This window comes from Pogoniulus pusillus, chromosome 33 (genome assembly GCF_015220805.1).
Source record: "Pogoniulus pusillus isolate bPogPus1 chromosome 33, bPogPus1.pri, whole genome shotgun sequence".
NCBI classification, from domain to species: domain Eukaryota; kingdom Metazoa; phylum Chordata; class Aves; order Piciformes; family Lybiidae; genus Pogoniulus; species Pogoniulus pusillus.
In genome coordinates, this window is record NC_087296.1 from 3,535,749 (window position 1) to 3,550,121 (window position 14,373).

Below are 14,373 nucleotides of genomic sequence, written 5' to 3' on the forward strand. Positions count from 1 at the left end.
GCAGCAACAACAGAAAACACCACAACCAACCACCAAACAATGGAAGCCAGCTCCTTTCCAACACTTTCATCAGGAAACAGAAGACTGCACCCAGTGCATTCAGACCATTTGCCTCAGGCAAGCAAGACCTCTGCATGGTATGTCATCATTATTTTGTGCTTTAAAACCCATCAGCAGGGCACACAGCCTTAAAATAGCACAGAATATGGTTACCTGGAGATTGCTTTCTGCCTCAGACAAAAAATGTGTTAGGACCCCTTGTGCATGAAGCAAAGAAAAACACAAAATCTAACTAAGTCAGGTTGGGTAAAACTTTATAGAGGAAATAAATGAAGATTTTTTTCAGTGTCACAGGATGCCAACAAAAAGTTGCTATTCGCTTGGCATGGTGAATTTCAGTGTGCTCTGGAAATAATGGGGTTTGCTATTTGACATCTCAATTTGTTATTGTATTTCAACATTAATAGTGGCCATGAAAGTGATCAGGGGGTGAGGCACCTCTGCTACAGGCTGAGGGAGCTGGGGTTGTTCAGGGTCAGGTAGAGAAGGATCTGGGGGGGGACCCAATAGCAGCCTGTCAGTATTTGGAGGACGTTACAAGAAGGCTGCAGAGGGATTGTTTGCAAAGGCCTGCAGGGATAAGATGAGGGCAATGGTTTGAAATGAGAGAAGAGCAGATTTAGATTGGATGTGAGGAACAAGTTCTGCACCATGAGGGTGCTGGAACACTGCAACAGGTTGCCCAGGGAAGTGGTTGAGGCCCCACCGCTGGAGATACTCAAGATCAGGCTGGCCAAGGCTCTGAACAACCTGCTCAAGTGGAGGATGTCTGGGGTTGGACTGGATGACCTTTGGAGGTCCCTTCCAACCCTAACTATTCTATAGTTCCATGATAATAGCTTACAGTTGGACTGACTTTGTACCAACCAAAGCAATCTTACATAATTCATAGCAAAAAAAATTTAAGCCATTTCCAAGGCAACTGGCTGGGGACAGAGTGGCTGAGAGCAGCCAGGCACAAAGGGACCTGGGGTGCTAGTAGGTAGTAGCAGAACATGAGCCAGCAGTGTGCCCAGGTGGGCAGCACAGCCAGTGGCATCCTGGCCTGGCTCAGGAGCAGTGTGGCCAGCAGAACAAGGGAGGTTCTTCTGACCATGTGCACTGCTCAGGACACATCTTGAGTGCTGTGTCCAGTTCTGGGCTCCTCAATTCAAGAGAGATGTTGAGGTGCTGGAAGGTGTCCAGAGAAGGGCAGCAAGGCTGGGGAGGGGCCTGGGGCACAGCCCTGTGAGGAGAGGCTGAGGGAGCTGGGGGTGTGCAGCCTGCAGAGGAGGAGGCTCAGGGCAGAGCTCATTGCTGTCTACAACCACCTGAAGGGAGGCTGTAGCCAGGTGGGGTTGGGCTCTTCTGCCAGGCACCCAGCAACAGAACAAGGGGACAGAGTCTCAGGTTGTGGCAGGGGAGGTCTAGGCTGGATGTTAGGAGGAAGTTGTTGGCAGAGAGAGTGATTGGCATTGGAATGGGCTGCCCAGGGAGGTGGTGGAGTCGCCGTGCCTGGAGGTGCTGAAGCCAAGCCTGGCTGGGGCACTTAGTGCCATGGTCTGGTTGATTGGCCAGGGCTGGGTGCTAGGTTGGACTGGCTGAGCTTGGAGGTCTCTTCCAACCTGGCTGATTCTATGATTAAGCAGTGTTGGAATGAAGCACTTCAAAACAGCAAACAACACCAGAACCACCACAAGAAAACTGCTGTGTATCAAATGCACAACATCATGGGTGAGTTCCAACCACCTCCTTGCCAGGGTACCCACCTACACACAAAAACATCCAACTACCACAAACTGCAGATCACCACATTTAAACTGTTCACGATCTCTTCTCTTAACCTTCCAGCTCTTGCACCCTGCTAAGCAGTGGCTCAGGGCTAGGGCACTCTATTTTTTTGCCTCCTCAGGGGGTTCTGCAGAGCACAGAGTGGGAAGCAGAACACAGAAATGTGTTCTGATCTCAAGGTATCTGGGGCAGCAAGCTCCTGACAGGGTTCTCAGCCTACATCCCTAAATAGTGCTGTGCACATAAAGTTACCACAGCTTACCTAGATAAAAGGACCTGCCTACAGCCACACAGGCAGAATTAAGAATCCAATCTGGGCTTCTTAGCTCTCTAACCTCAGCACTCCAACCACTGAACACTGAGGAGAGGAGAAAGGCAAAAAAAAAGTAGCCCAGAGAGCACATCAAACTCAACCACTGAGCTCCTCTTAGTATCCTCTCCCCAGTGGATGCAACCAAATGAAAATATAGGAGAAACTGTTAATTACAGGGCAAACAGTTTGCTCTCTACCACTGCCTGCAGGCACTGGAATATGGTATTCTGGCTGAATATTAGGAAACCAAACCCATTAAGATTTAACAAAGCATGAAAAGGGTGGGGAGTGTTTAAAAAGTGACTGCTCTAAGTGGTGGTTCTCTCTTAAGATCCTTTCAGAATGATTTCACCAAAAAGCCTTTGCCTAAGGCAATTCCTCTGCCCCTTTGATTCTGCTTTTCAGCTGGCCACCAAGAGAATTCTTGGAGGTAATGAACACCAAGGCAGAAAGAGGGATGCCCATCTTTGAAAACACAGAAATAAATAAATAAACTGAACTCTTTACCCTACTGTATTTTCTGAATGTATCCTTTCCAGTAACCTAAGACACTACAAAATAGATTGCAGCTTGGCTGCAACAGCCACACAAGGGAAAACACAATTTAGGTTTGTTATTCCCTCTTTTTCATCAATCACTCTCAGGCTCAGTTTAAACATATGCCAAATATGACCTAAATGTATCACATCTTCAACAAGTAATCATACTTGAGAAGAGGAAAAGAAGCATTGCTTTAGTCCCCGCAGCCCTGAAGGAACTGATAAGGATACCTTTTTATAATCACAGACATACATTCATGTAATTGTATACAGGCAGGAGAAGCAGTTGGAGCAAAGGGAATACCTACTGAGGTCAAAATATGAAGTTAACACCACTAAAGTTGTCTCTGTCTTTTGCCCGCTCCCCGCAGACGTTTCACAGGCGAGGTTATCAGTGCCTCATTTAGCCTTTTCCATCACATTTCTGCAGTCCTCCACAACTGCACCAAAGCAGCGACTTTCTCTGGCTCCTAATCTTTCCCTTCCAAGGCCAAGAGGAAAATACATTCCAGGTGACATCTTCTAATTGTCCAACTGCTGGCCACAGACCAGAACTCCAAAGCAAACCAGCAGTCGTGTTCAGCAGAGCAGCATCCAACAGCCCATTAGAGAATTAGGCAGAAATATTATCCTTCTGCACAGCTAACGTAGTAAAAGCTCCTCAGGGAAGAGCTTAACTCACCTGTAACTTAATTTAAAATTTAAAGATCCAAACCCCCAAGTAATTAATTAAAATAATCTAGATCTCTCCTGAAAGAATAATTCATCATTTGCAGGGAAGGGAAGAATTTGAAATTATTTGCATCAAAAAATGATGACATTTTTGAGGTAATCTAATGCAAATTTCCATTTTTGAATGAAATTACATCAGGTGTGGAAACAGAATAGGCTTCTCACAGTTACACTTCTTTCCACCAAAACCAGCCTGCAGGCTTCTGCCTTTGTGTCTCTGCAGCAAAAAATAAATGAGTCACTGGTTTGTGAATTCATAAAGATCATAAATGGGGAATTTAGAGCTAAAAGAGAGCTTGCTCTCACTTTCTTCCTCTTAACTCTCTACAGCTAGGCCAGCTCTGGAAAGGTTTTATTCAGCACCCAGCAAAGGAAAGGATTTCCCAGTCACAGAATTAACCAGGCAGGAAAAGACCTCTAAGATCATCAAGTCCAACCTATCACTTGACCCTTCTAATTAACTAACCCATGGCACTAAGTGCCTCATCCAGCTTTCTCTTAAACACCTCCAGGGATGGTGACTCCACCACCAACCTGGGCAGCCTGTGCCAGTGCCTGAGCACCTGCTCAGGAAAGAACTTCCTCCCAACATCCAACCTAAACCTCCCCTGATGCAACTTGAGGTCATTTCCTCTTGTCCTACTGTCAGTAATTCGGGAAACCAGCTCCAGCCTCACTACAACCTCCTTTCAGGTAGTTGTAGAGGGCAATTAGGTCCCCTCTCAGCCTCCTCTTCTCCAGACTAAACACCCCCAGCTCCCTCAGCCACTCCTCATAGCTCATGTTTGCCAGACCTCTCCCCAGCCTCACTGCCCTCCTCAGAAGCACATCATGTGTTAGGAGATAGACTGCAGCTCCCTTCCCTCTGCAGGCAGCAATACCATCCCAAGTGATTCACAAACAAACAAACAAGCCTCTCTTTCTGTTACTATAACATAATACTTAATCATCTTCCCCCCCCCCCCCCCCCGCTCTGATGTCATTTTTATAACACTCTTTTGGAATGTGTTTTAAACCTTGGTTGCTATGACACATTATAGTCATTACAGGGATTCATTTCCTACTTTCCAACTGGCAAGACTATTTGCTCCAGTTTTATGAAGTTATATTCTTATGGACAAAAGACACATAAAATATGCTGTAAATTCTAATAGTAGAAACTCCTTCAATGCCTCTCATTGCCTGAATAAACACATAGGGGAAAGAAGGGTTTCCCCCACAACTACCATACAGTATCACAGTATCATCAGGGTTGGAAGAGACCTCACAGATCATCAAGTCCAACCCTTTACCACAGAGCTCAAGGCCAGACCATGGCACCAAGTGCCACGTCCAATCCTGCCTTGAACAGCTCCAGGGACGGCGACTCCACCACCTCCCCGGACAGCCCATTCCAGTGTCCAATGACTCTCTCAGGGAAGAACTTTCTCCTCACCTCCAGCCTAAATCTCCCCTGGCACAGCCTGAGGCTGTGTCCTCTTGTTCTGGTGCTGGCCACCTGAGAGAAGAGAGCAACCTCCTCCTGGCCACAACCTCCCCTCAGGTAGTTGTAGACAGCAATAAGGTCACCCCTGAGCCTCCTCTTCTCCAGGCTAACCAATCCCAGCTCCCTCAGCCTCTCCTCGTAGGGCTGTGCTCAAGGCCTCTCCCCAGCCTCGCTGCCCTTCTCTGGACATGCTCAAGCATCTCAATGTCCCTCCTAAACTGGGGGGCCCAGAACTGAACACAGCACTCAAGGTGTGGTCTAAGCAGTGCAGAGTACAGGGGCAGAATGACCTCCCTGCTCCTGCTGACCACACCATTGCTGATGCAGGCCAGGATGCCACTGGCTCTCTTGGCCACCTGGGCACACTGCTGGCTCATGTTCAGGCGGGTATCAATCAGCAGCTTCCATGAGTATTCTTCCCTTAAGTGAAACTTTGACGCAGCAGGAGAGAAGATTAAAAAAATCAAGCTAAAGAGAATTGGCAGGGACAATTCAAGGGCAGCAAAGCAGCTGCTACAGATTTTAAACTTAATTTTGGTAATGGATCTGGGGGTTAAATTCGTGGTGTTCCTTTATACTCTGTCAAGCTTCTCTCTAGCAGCAGTTCCTTTAGGGCAAGCAGCGCAGACAGTCTGCCTACCCTGAGGGAAACTAAGACACTCAGATGTGGGGTAAAGGGAAGATATTAATAATTTAAGACAATGGTCTGCCACCCCTAGGAGAAAGCAAAAGCCTAAGTAAGGAAACGTCTAACTTCCAAGCCCACGCTTCTCCCTTGTGAACTTTGTCCTTTCCTGGATGCTGCAGAGGACACATTGCTGCCCAGGGGTTTTGAGGAGTGAAAATAGCCATGGTGACTGGTTAATGGGGTCTCCAGCCACTGACAGGATCTCCAAAACAAGGAGAGGAGTCAACTGGCAGGCAGTGTCAACAAAAATAGGTGGCAGGGGAGGAATATCTCGAGTAGAGAAGCTTATTGCAAGCTACACAAAAGAGTAAAAGCCCTAGGAGAGTTATTTCTCCCTCATTCTTGCAAAGCAAAAAAGTTAACTTACTGAACCAAAGAGATGATTCAGTGAGTGAAAAGGGCTTCTGGTGACCCAAACATGACTATATCATGTCCTTAAAGTCCCTTACAGAGCAAGCAACTCAGTAAAAATGAGAAGGCTTTAGTCAGTTTTAGCTTTAGAAGCTCTAAGCTGACCAGACCCTCTGCTTGTCACTTTGAGCATCCAGCTGCTGGCTGTTTTCAGGCAACTTACCTCATTAGTCACTGCCAAGTAAACAGACATTGTCCATTTTCTAGCCCAGAAAAAAATCCAAAGAACTAACATTTGAAACAAGCTGCTAAAAAGCTACTTACAGTCAATTAGAGCACCTACACTGCTGACAAAAAAAAAAAAAAGGGATAGTTTTAAGGTCACCATTCTATTAAGAGTAACTACAAAGTGGCAATACACAAGGCCAATTCACAAGGCCAAGTGCAGGGCTCTGCACTTTGACACAACAACCCCAAGCAGTGCCACAGGCTGGGGACAGAGTGGCTGAGAACAGCTAGACACAAAGGGAGATCGGAAGGGGGGCTGGAAGAGAGTAGCTGAGCATGAGCCAGCAGTGTGCCCAGGTGGGCAGCACAGCCAATGGCATCCTGGCCTGGATCAGGAGCAGTGTGGCCAGCAGGACAAGAGAGGTTATTCTGCTCCTGTATTTGGCACTGAGGAGGCTCAGGGCAGAGCTCATTGCTGTCTACAGCTACCTGAAGGGAGGCTGTAGCCAGGTGGGGTTGAGCTCTTCTCCCAGGCACCCAGCAACAGAACAAGAGGACACAGTCTCAAATTGTGCCAGGGGAGGTCTAGGGTGGATGTTAGGAGGAAGTTGTTGGCAGAGAGAGTGATTGGCATTGGAATGAGCTGCTCAGGGAGGTGGTGGAGTCACTGTGCGTGGAGGTATTGAAGCAAAGCCTGGCTGATTGTCTAGGGCAGGGTGCTAGGTTGGACTGGATGAGCTTGGAGGTCTCTTCTGACCTGCCTGATTCTATGATTCTTTGAATAAGAATTCCATCAATGCCAGGTTGGAACAAATCACCAGGTCTGTGCTGAGGTCAATCACTCAGGAGGCCAAACGTAGGCTGGATCTGAAGGTACAGGGCACGTGTGAGGGAGCTAAGCCATTTCAATCTGACAGAGAACCAGAACTATCAGCAACCCTGTGCTATCAAACACTTTCACTGAAAAGCACATCAGCATCCTGAAGCTACTCCTTGCTGCATTTTCCACTGGGTGCTTAAAATGACTCGACATCTACAGAGAGCACAAAAGCTGCTCTAGTGAGGCTCTTTATTTCTGCAGTAACCCAGGAAAACTATAGCTAAGCCCACTTAAGCATTTATCACCAACAAACAATTCTGACACAACTAAAACATAATCATTTCTCCTGCCAGCTAATGACAGAATGGTTAGTGCTAAATGGCATCCCATAATAATTTGAGGTGTATGAAGTGTTCCATTACATTTAGTGATATTATAAAAGTGATGCATTGGCCATAACGTTTACTGTTTACAATCTGCAGCAAGCTACACCTTTCTCAAGGGAGATTGAAAAATCAAGAACGTTATTCACACTATGGATCCCAGAAAAGTAGATCCCTCTGCCAACTGCAGATTCTTTCCTTTATTAAGAAGGATGTAAGAGAGCTGAGAGAGGAGAGAGAAGGGAGAAGATTGGAAATTTGTTTGCTTTCCAGCTGAAAAGGAGGTCATACGTTCATGCGTTGAGAAAGTTTTCTTTTAGTCCAACAAAGCCTGAAAGGCAACAAAAATGCAAATGTTGGTTCTGAGTAACTGCTGAAAATGCTTCCTTATTATAGAGAAAGAAAAGTAAAAGCTCTGAAGAACCATACAATGACTTGCAGGACTGCAAAGATTCAGAAGTAGGCTGATTGTAACTCTGCTTCCAGAGTATCCATTAGAGGTGAATACTCTAACAACAGCATTTGTTCAAAGAATCCTTTATCAACACTGCTTATATACATCTTCCACTCAAAGACCACTGATGGATACAGGCTGGAATGAACGAAGTGTAACACCTCTAGAAAGCAGATGCTGCATTACTCATTCTCCAGATAAGCAAATGCAAGAATGAAAAATTAAGTGACTCGTCCTAGTGAAAGAGCCAAAAGCACAGCTGTGAATATAATCCATATAATCCAGCTTCCAATGATCTGCTAACCACTAGACATCAGCCTTCCTAAAATGAAATGTAACCTTGCCCTCACATTTCACCCTCCTGCTAACATATCTGGCAAAGCTAGTACTGAGGGCGTTCGCTTCACGTGGCTCACTGTTAAGAAACCAAAACTTTAAGAACAGTTTTACTGCAGGGATCACAGAACTCCCAAACCCCTCTCTGTAGGGCTCTGTTAACAATCTCTGCCCTTCCAAAGGCAGACTCAGCAATAGCTCACAGATTTAAAGCTGCTGGCCAGGCATAGTCTTGGTAGGAAGCATGAGGGTCACACATCATCCCAGAAGAACACCCAGGCACTGCCACTGACACATCCAAATGAGAGGAAGAAATGGATGGGATCATCAGAGAGACGCAGACTGCCCCAACAGCTGTTCTTCCACATGTCCTGTCTCACGTGGACACTCACCTTTAAACTGCCTTCTTGAAGGTTCTCAGCAATAGCTCAATGAGTCAAAGCAGAGCAAAGAGTTAAAGATGCTACACCAAAGGCTTTCAGTGTAGTGCCTCAGCTCAGAACCTGTTCTGTGCAGGTAAAGCAGAGGGGTTTCTACCAACGCTTAAGAAATCCCTAAAGCTCTTAGGAAGACTTTCAAAGGCTAGCAAAGCATTTAGATAGAAGGGGAGAGCAAACACGAAAACACTGATGACAAAATGCCACCAGTGAAAGAAGGTTAAAGAAAAGTACCATCACTTAGAGATGCCAGCAAGCAATCATAATTTGATTGTCACCAGTTATGACCTCAGAAATAAATGAGCAGAAACCTGAGAAATGGCACACGCAATTAATCAGTTTTACTGCACAGATTTTTCAGATGTGCTCACAAAGAGAAAACACTCAAGTGCTGGAGTACTGGATACAGTATTTATGCACTCACAGTCTGAAAGATTACAGATGCAGAACATATCAATCACTTCAGCACTTCCTAAAAAAAAAAAAACACCCAAAGATGTATTTTAGACACTCATGCTTTAAAATATTTGCCTGACCACACAGCAGGAAATCTCTGTTACTGGGTAAGGAGACAGAGACTTAAAACATTAAAATAAAAAATACAGAATAAAAGTAATAAAATATTAAAGTAAATTAAATAAACTTAATTAAATAAAATAAATTAGTTTAAAATAAATATCTCTTTCCTAAACTGCTGTGGTAAGCCAGAGCCTAGATGATCTCAGATCTATAGCTAAAATAAATCACTTTTACAGTCAAACATATAACGGTCAAATATCAGAAAGAGTGGATTAAGAACAAGGTCAGAATCCACTTTATTGCACAATCATACCATAAACCAAGGTGAGGCACAATTTGTGCATGGCTACAGGTGTACTAAAACTCGTCAGCAGGAGATAAACTCTTCCTCTAACACAAAGGTCAAAGACGGGAATACATCTGCAAGGAAGCTTCTGGAAATACTGGTGAAGAACACTCCAAGTAAGAATCCACAGTCTGGGGCTTCTGTGAGCAAACACTGACTTTTGTTTCCAGCACAAGACATCAGGTTAGCAGTGTGCTACATACGAGGCTTTAAAACCTCAGGTATTCAACCCTGCATTCAACATGCATGGCTGTATTCCTCCTGCTGCTCCACAAGCCACAGCCTTACTGAATGAAGCCTGAAGCCTCCATTTAAAACAAAATCAACTCCTACACATCACAGCTCCATCACAAAACCTTCTACCACATTTAAACTTCATTCACAAAGAAACCAGCAACTACTCCACACTGAACAGACTCTCTAAAGCTAACACTGAAGTCCCAGTTTGGCACTGTGCGGTCTCAGTACTTCTAGAACTGCAGTGGAAGCCTTGGAGCCCAAATGCATTATTGCACTCTGGTCCTTCTATTTCCTGCATTTCATCAACCAACCTTAAAGCTGGGATCAAAGGCATAAAAAACATTTTGTGTCCCTCCTCTTAAAAAAGACATCCCAAAAACCTTTGCTAAGCTCATATCACAACCTGCATTTTTAAACAACTCAGCAAAACTGAAACAATAAACAATTAAACAAAAGCAGCATTTTCTAAGGGTAGGCATTTTTCATTTTTACTAACAAGTTAATTTGTTTCTTCTGGAAAAGTTTACTAAATGCCAATATTTAAATCCTCTTCCCCCAGATTAATGTTTCTTTAAAAAGCCATGCTTGTCCCCTGTACTCCTTTAATTCATTCGACACGACCAGATTTAGGGACAGAGAGCTTGAAAAGCAAATCTGGGGTTATAGCATACAATTCAGAGAATCATAGAATCAACCAGGTTGAAAGAGACCTCCAAGATCAGCCAGCCCAACCTAGCACCCAGCCCTAGACAATCAACCAGACCATGGCACTGTCTCATCCATTTTTTTTCTTGAACGTCTCCAGGGACGAGGACTCCACCACCTCCCTGGGCAGCCCATTCCAATGTCAATCACTCTCTCTGCCAACAACTTCCTCCTAACATCCAGCCTAGACCTCCCCTGGCTCAACTTGAGACTGTGTCCCCTTCTTCTGTTACTGGTTGCCTGGGAGAAGAGCCCAACCCCACCTGGCTACAGCCTCCCTGCAGGTATTTGTAGCCAGCAATGAAGTCACCTTATGGAGTTACTAAGGATGACAACACAGCTACAACTTTTAATAGGAAAGCAGAATATTTGCTCACATTTTGGCTTACACTTGTTCAAAACCAACACTTATTAAACTTGGGTTCTTGCCCCTCAGTTCAAGAAGGACCTCAGGGAACCACTTGAGAGAGTCCAGTGCAGAGCCTTGAAGATGCTGAAGGCAGTGGAACATCTCCCTGCTGACAACAGGCTGAGGGAGCTGGAGCTTGAAACAGAGGAGCCTGAGGGCTTTCCTCATTCTTGCTGATAAAGATGTGCCGGACAGTGCCAGGAGGACAGAGCCAGGCTCTGCTCAGTGATGTTCACTGGCAGGACAAGGGGCAATGGGGGCAAGATGGAGCAGAGGAAGTTCCCCGGGAAGAGAAGGAAAAACTTTTTCACTGTGAGGGTGACAGAGCCCTGGAGGAGGCTGCCCAGAGCAGCTGTGGAGTCTCATTCAAATCATGCCCGGATGTGTCCCTGTCTGACCTCTCTGGCAGGAGGGTGGACTGGATTATCTTCTGGGGTCTCTTCCAACCTCTACCGTTCTGTGATTCTATAAACATTTCTATACCTGTGGTTGCAGCAAACACAGTTCTGTCAAAGCAAAAACACCCCAAGAAAACCTGACCAAATAATTCAAACCCACAATCCAAGCAATCAATGCCTTTGGAAAATCACAATTCTTTATTCTCCACTTTGTTAAGCTCTGGCTTTTCATGAAGAGAACATTTCCAATCAGCTCTTGCTTTACAAGAGCTCCTTTTTTCCCCCCCTTAGTTTCCTTGCAATATAGTTATTAATACTTAAAACCCCAGGTAGCTGCTAACGACAGCCACAACTCTTCCCTTGGCAAGGCTTTTGTTTTGCACAGACAGATAACACGGCAGACTCACTCATCTCACATGGTACTACAACGAAGCAGCTTCCGAATGGCAGAGGATAAACCGAAGGCAAAACCTGTTGCAGCAAGGCAATGCAGCTCCTGGCACAGCAAGCTGGCTGCCCGTGCCAAGGGCTAAGGGCAGGGTTCTCCTGAGGACACCCATGGGACGCTCAGTTCTCCGCGGCCGCTCACGGCCAACGCCTCCGCTCTCCCGGGAGCCCGCGGAGCGATGCTGGCCACCGACCCTAGCCTAGCTCCTGAACAACTGACAGCGCCCAGCACTTCCCGCGGGCTTTGACAGTCTCCTGGGGGCCGCAGGCAGCTTCCACCGCGAAGACCGAGACCGCAGCACCGCCAGGGCGCTCAGCCAGCGGGGAGCGGGACAGCGTCTCGGCGGGCCGGGCGCTAACCGAGCGGTGCCGAGCAGCGGGTGCTCGGTGCCCAACAGCTTACGGGCCGGGCGCTTACCGAGCGGTGCCGAGCAGCGGGTGCTCGGTGCCCAACAGCTTACGGGCCGGGCGCTTACCGAGCGGTGCCGAGCAGCGGGTGCTCGGTGCCCAACAGCTTACGGGCCGGGCGCTTACCGAGCGGTGCCGAGCAGCGGGTGCTCGGTGCCCAACAGCTTACGGGCCGGGCGCTTACCGAGCGGTGCCGAGCAGCGGGTGCTCGGTGCCCAACAGCTTACGGGCCGGGCGCTTACCGAGCGGTGTCGAGCAGCGGGTGCTTGGTGCCCGCCAGCTTGCGGACCTGCATGGCGATGTTGCTGAGCTCGTCGCTGAGCAGGCACCTCAGGCTCATGAAGGACGTCGGGTAGCCCACGATCTTCTCGGCCTCGGACACCACCTCGCTCCAGGGCGGGCCGCCCGCCGCCAGAGCGCGCAGGCCGCCGCCGCCGCCGCGGCCGCCTCGCCTCAGCAGAGCTCCCCACATGCGGCCGCACCGGCCCGGGAGGCTCCCGGCGCGGGCTTCCTCTCCTGTTAACTCGCCCCGGAGGGGCTCCGCAGCGCGATCCGTGTGTGGCTTGGACTAGAGAACCCGCTCACACCCTGCCATCGGCCTCGGAGGTTAGGAGCCCTCAGCTGCCCCGCGTCTGCCACCCCGGCGCGGCGGCCGCGGCGGGATCACCGCGCCCAGGGGGCAGCCATCTTGGGCACCGCGACACACGGCGGGCCGCAAAGCGCGGGCGGCACGACAGCCCCTCCCGCCCAGCCTGCCTGACGGCTGCCTGACGGCGGCGGGAGGCAGCGGGGGCTGCCTGGCGGAGTTCTGGCTGTAGGGTGCTTTCCCCCTCTTCCTTCACCCGCAGACCTTGCACCGAGTAAAGGGCTGCCGCTTCTCTTCCCCGCGGTGTGCTTTTCGCTTCCCGGGGCGGCCTGGGTGTGCCAGTCCGGCCGTGGGGAGCGCAGCGAGCAGGGGCAGCGCCGGGCCGCAGTTTGGCCTGTCTGGCCGCCGCTCCAGATGCTGCTGTGCGCTGCCTGCCGCCAGCGCTGGTGCAGAGACCAGCGAGGAAGAGGTGAAATTCCCACAAGGTGTTCAAAGTGTAGTCTCCAGCTACACAGCCACGATCTGTTCCCGTAATCGCAGCGTAGAGGCGGTCTCTATGTTTTGCTCGTTTCGGACGTGGCACCCACAGGCCTTATTTACTGCATGCTCCTGCCGTTGTCCCGTGGAGCTCCCTGTGACACAGCTGAGGTGTTCGTGAACAGCCTCCCTGTGAGCTGAAGAGGTACTTCAGGCAGCTAATGTCCAAAATGACAGCTAATTTTGAGTGCCTGGCTGAAGGCTTCTGGATCCTACGATTCTACAGTGTAACTGGCTGTATATCAAGTAGTCTTTCATTTGTTCTGAGCACAGCCATTGGTGACATGTCTTTGCAGCTTACATCCAACCAAAGCTTTTGTGAGTTCAGAAACTGCATTGTCTGTGCCCCAGAGGAGGAAAATCCACTGGCCATCTGCAGAAAAAGGGGCTTAAGTGACTTGCCAATTCCACAAATACTTCAGCAAGAATAGGATCTCTTCTGTCTTTACAGTCACACAGAGCCATTCCTCCTGTAACTCCCAGGCAGTTGGAACAAGCCATGCAGAGTTCTGATGAGGAAAGAGGCCTACTGACTACATTCATGTGAAAAAGAAGTTTCTGATTGTTTACAAATACAAGACATAAATCACTTTATTTGCATTGCTCCCCATGACTGAGGGGTTACATTGAAGGATATTGTAAAAGAAGGTGCAAACAGAAAGCAATTGCATCATGAAGAAAGATGAAGTCCAGTCCAGGGAAGCACAAGTAACTCTTGAAGTTGCAAGGGAGAAGCTGCTATAAAGGAACACTCCTTACCTGATTCTAGTGACAACAGTAAGGTGTTTGTTGTTCTTACACCTGAAACAGCTCAAAAGTAGCACCAGAACTGTCCTAAGGAAAACGATTTTACTGTGGCACCAACAATGGTTGCACATGCTTGTGACATCTTGTAAGCAACCTCTCCCAAACTGGAGAGGGGATGAACTAGAGTGGAGAGAACCTGCAAGAACTGGAGAGACCACAGGAGAGTTAAGGTTCTGGTGTCCAGACTTTGCTTCCCATACTGCTTATCTCTGAGAGAATAAAGCTTTCCCTTGAAGGAGCTGCCACTGAGTCAGTTTAGCTAACTAGTGTCACAGGACAAACTGTTGCTAAATAAGGAGTTTCAGGTCATAAATAGTCTGGAAATGACAGAATGCATGTTCCTGTGCAGAAAGTCTCACTTAATGAGAATTGCC

At 48.0% G+C, this 14,373-nt stretch overlaps 1 protein-coding gene across 2 annotated transcripts in view; it reads right to left on the reverse strand.

Moving 5' to 3' along the window:
- The window catches only part of PDSS2 (decaprenyl diphosphate synthase subunit 2), an 87,659-nt gene extending 74,902 nt beyond the window's left edge, over positions 1–12,757 (reverse strand). For both annotated transcript variants that reach the window (XM_064170159.1, XM_064170158.1), the window contains exon 1: positions 12,312–12,757. In XM_064170159.1, coding sequence (XP_064026229.1) covers positions 12,312–12,541 — 230 coding nt within the window. In that variant the 5' untranslated portion in view covers positions 12,542–12,757. The remainder of the gene's footprint in view (positions 1–12,311) is intronic.
- Positions 12,758–14,373: the final 1,616 nt, after the last annotated feature.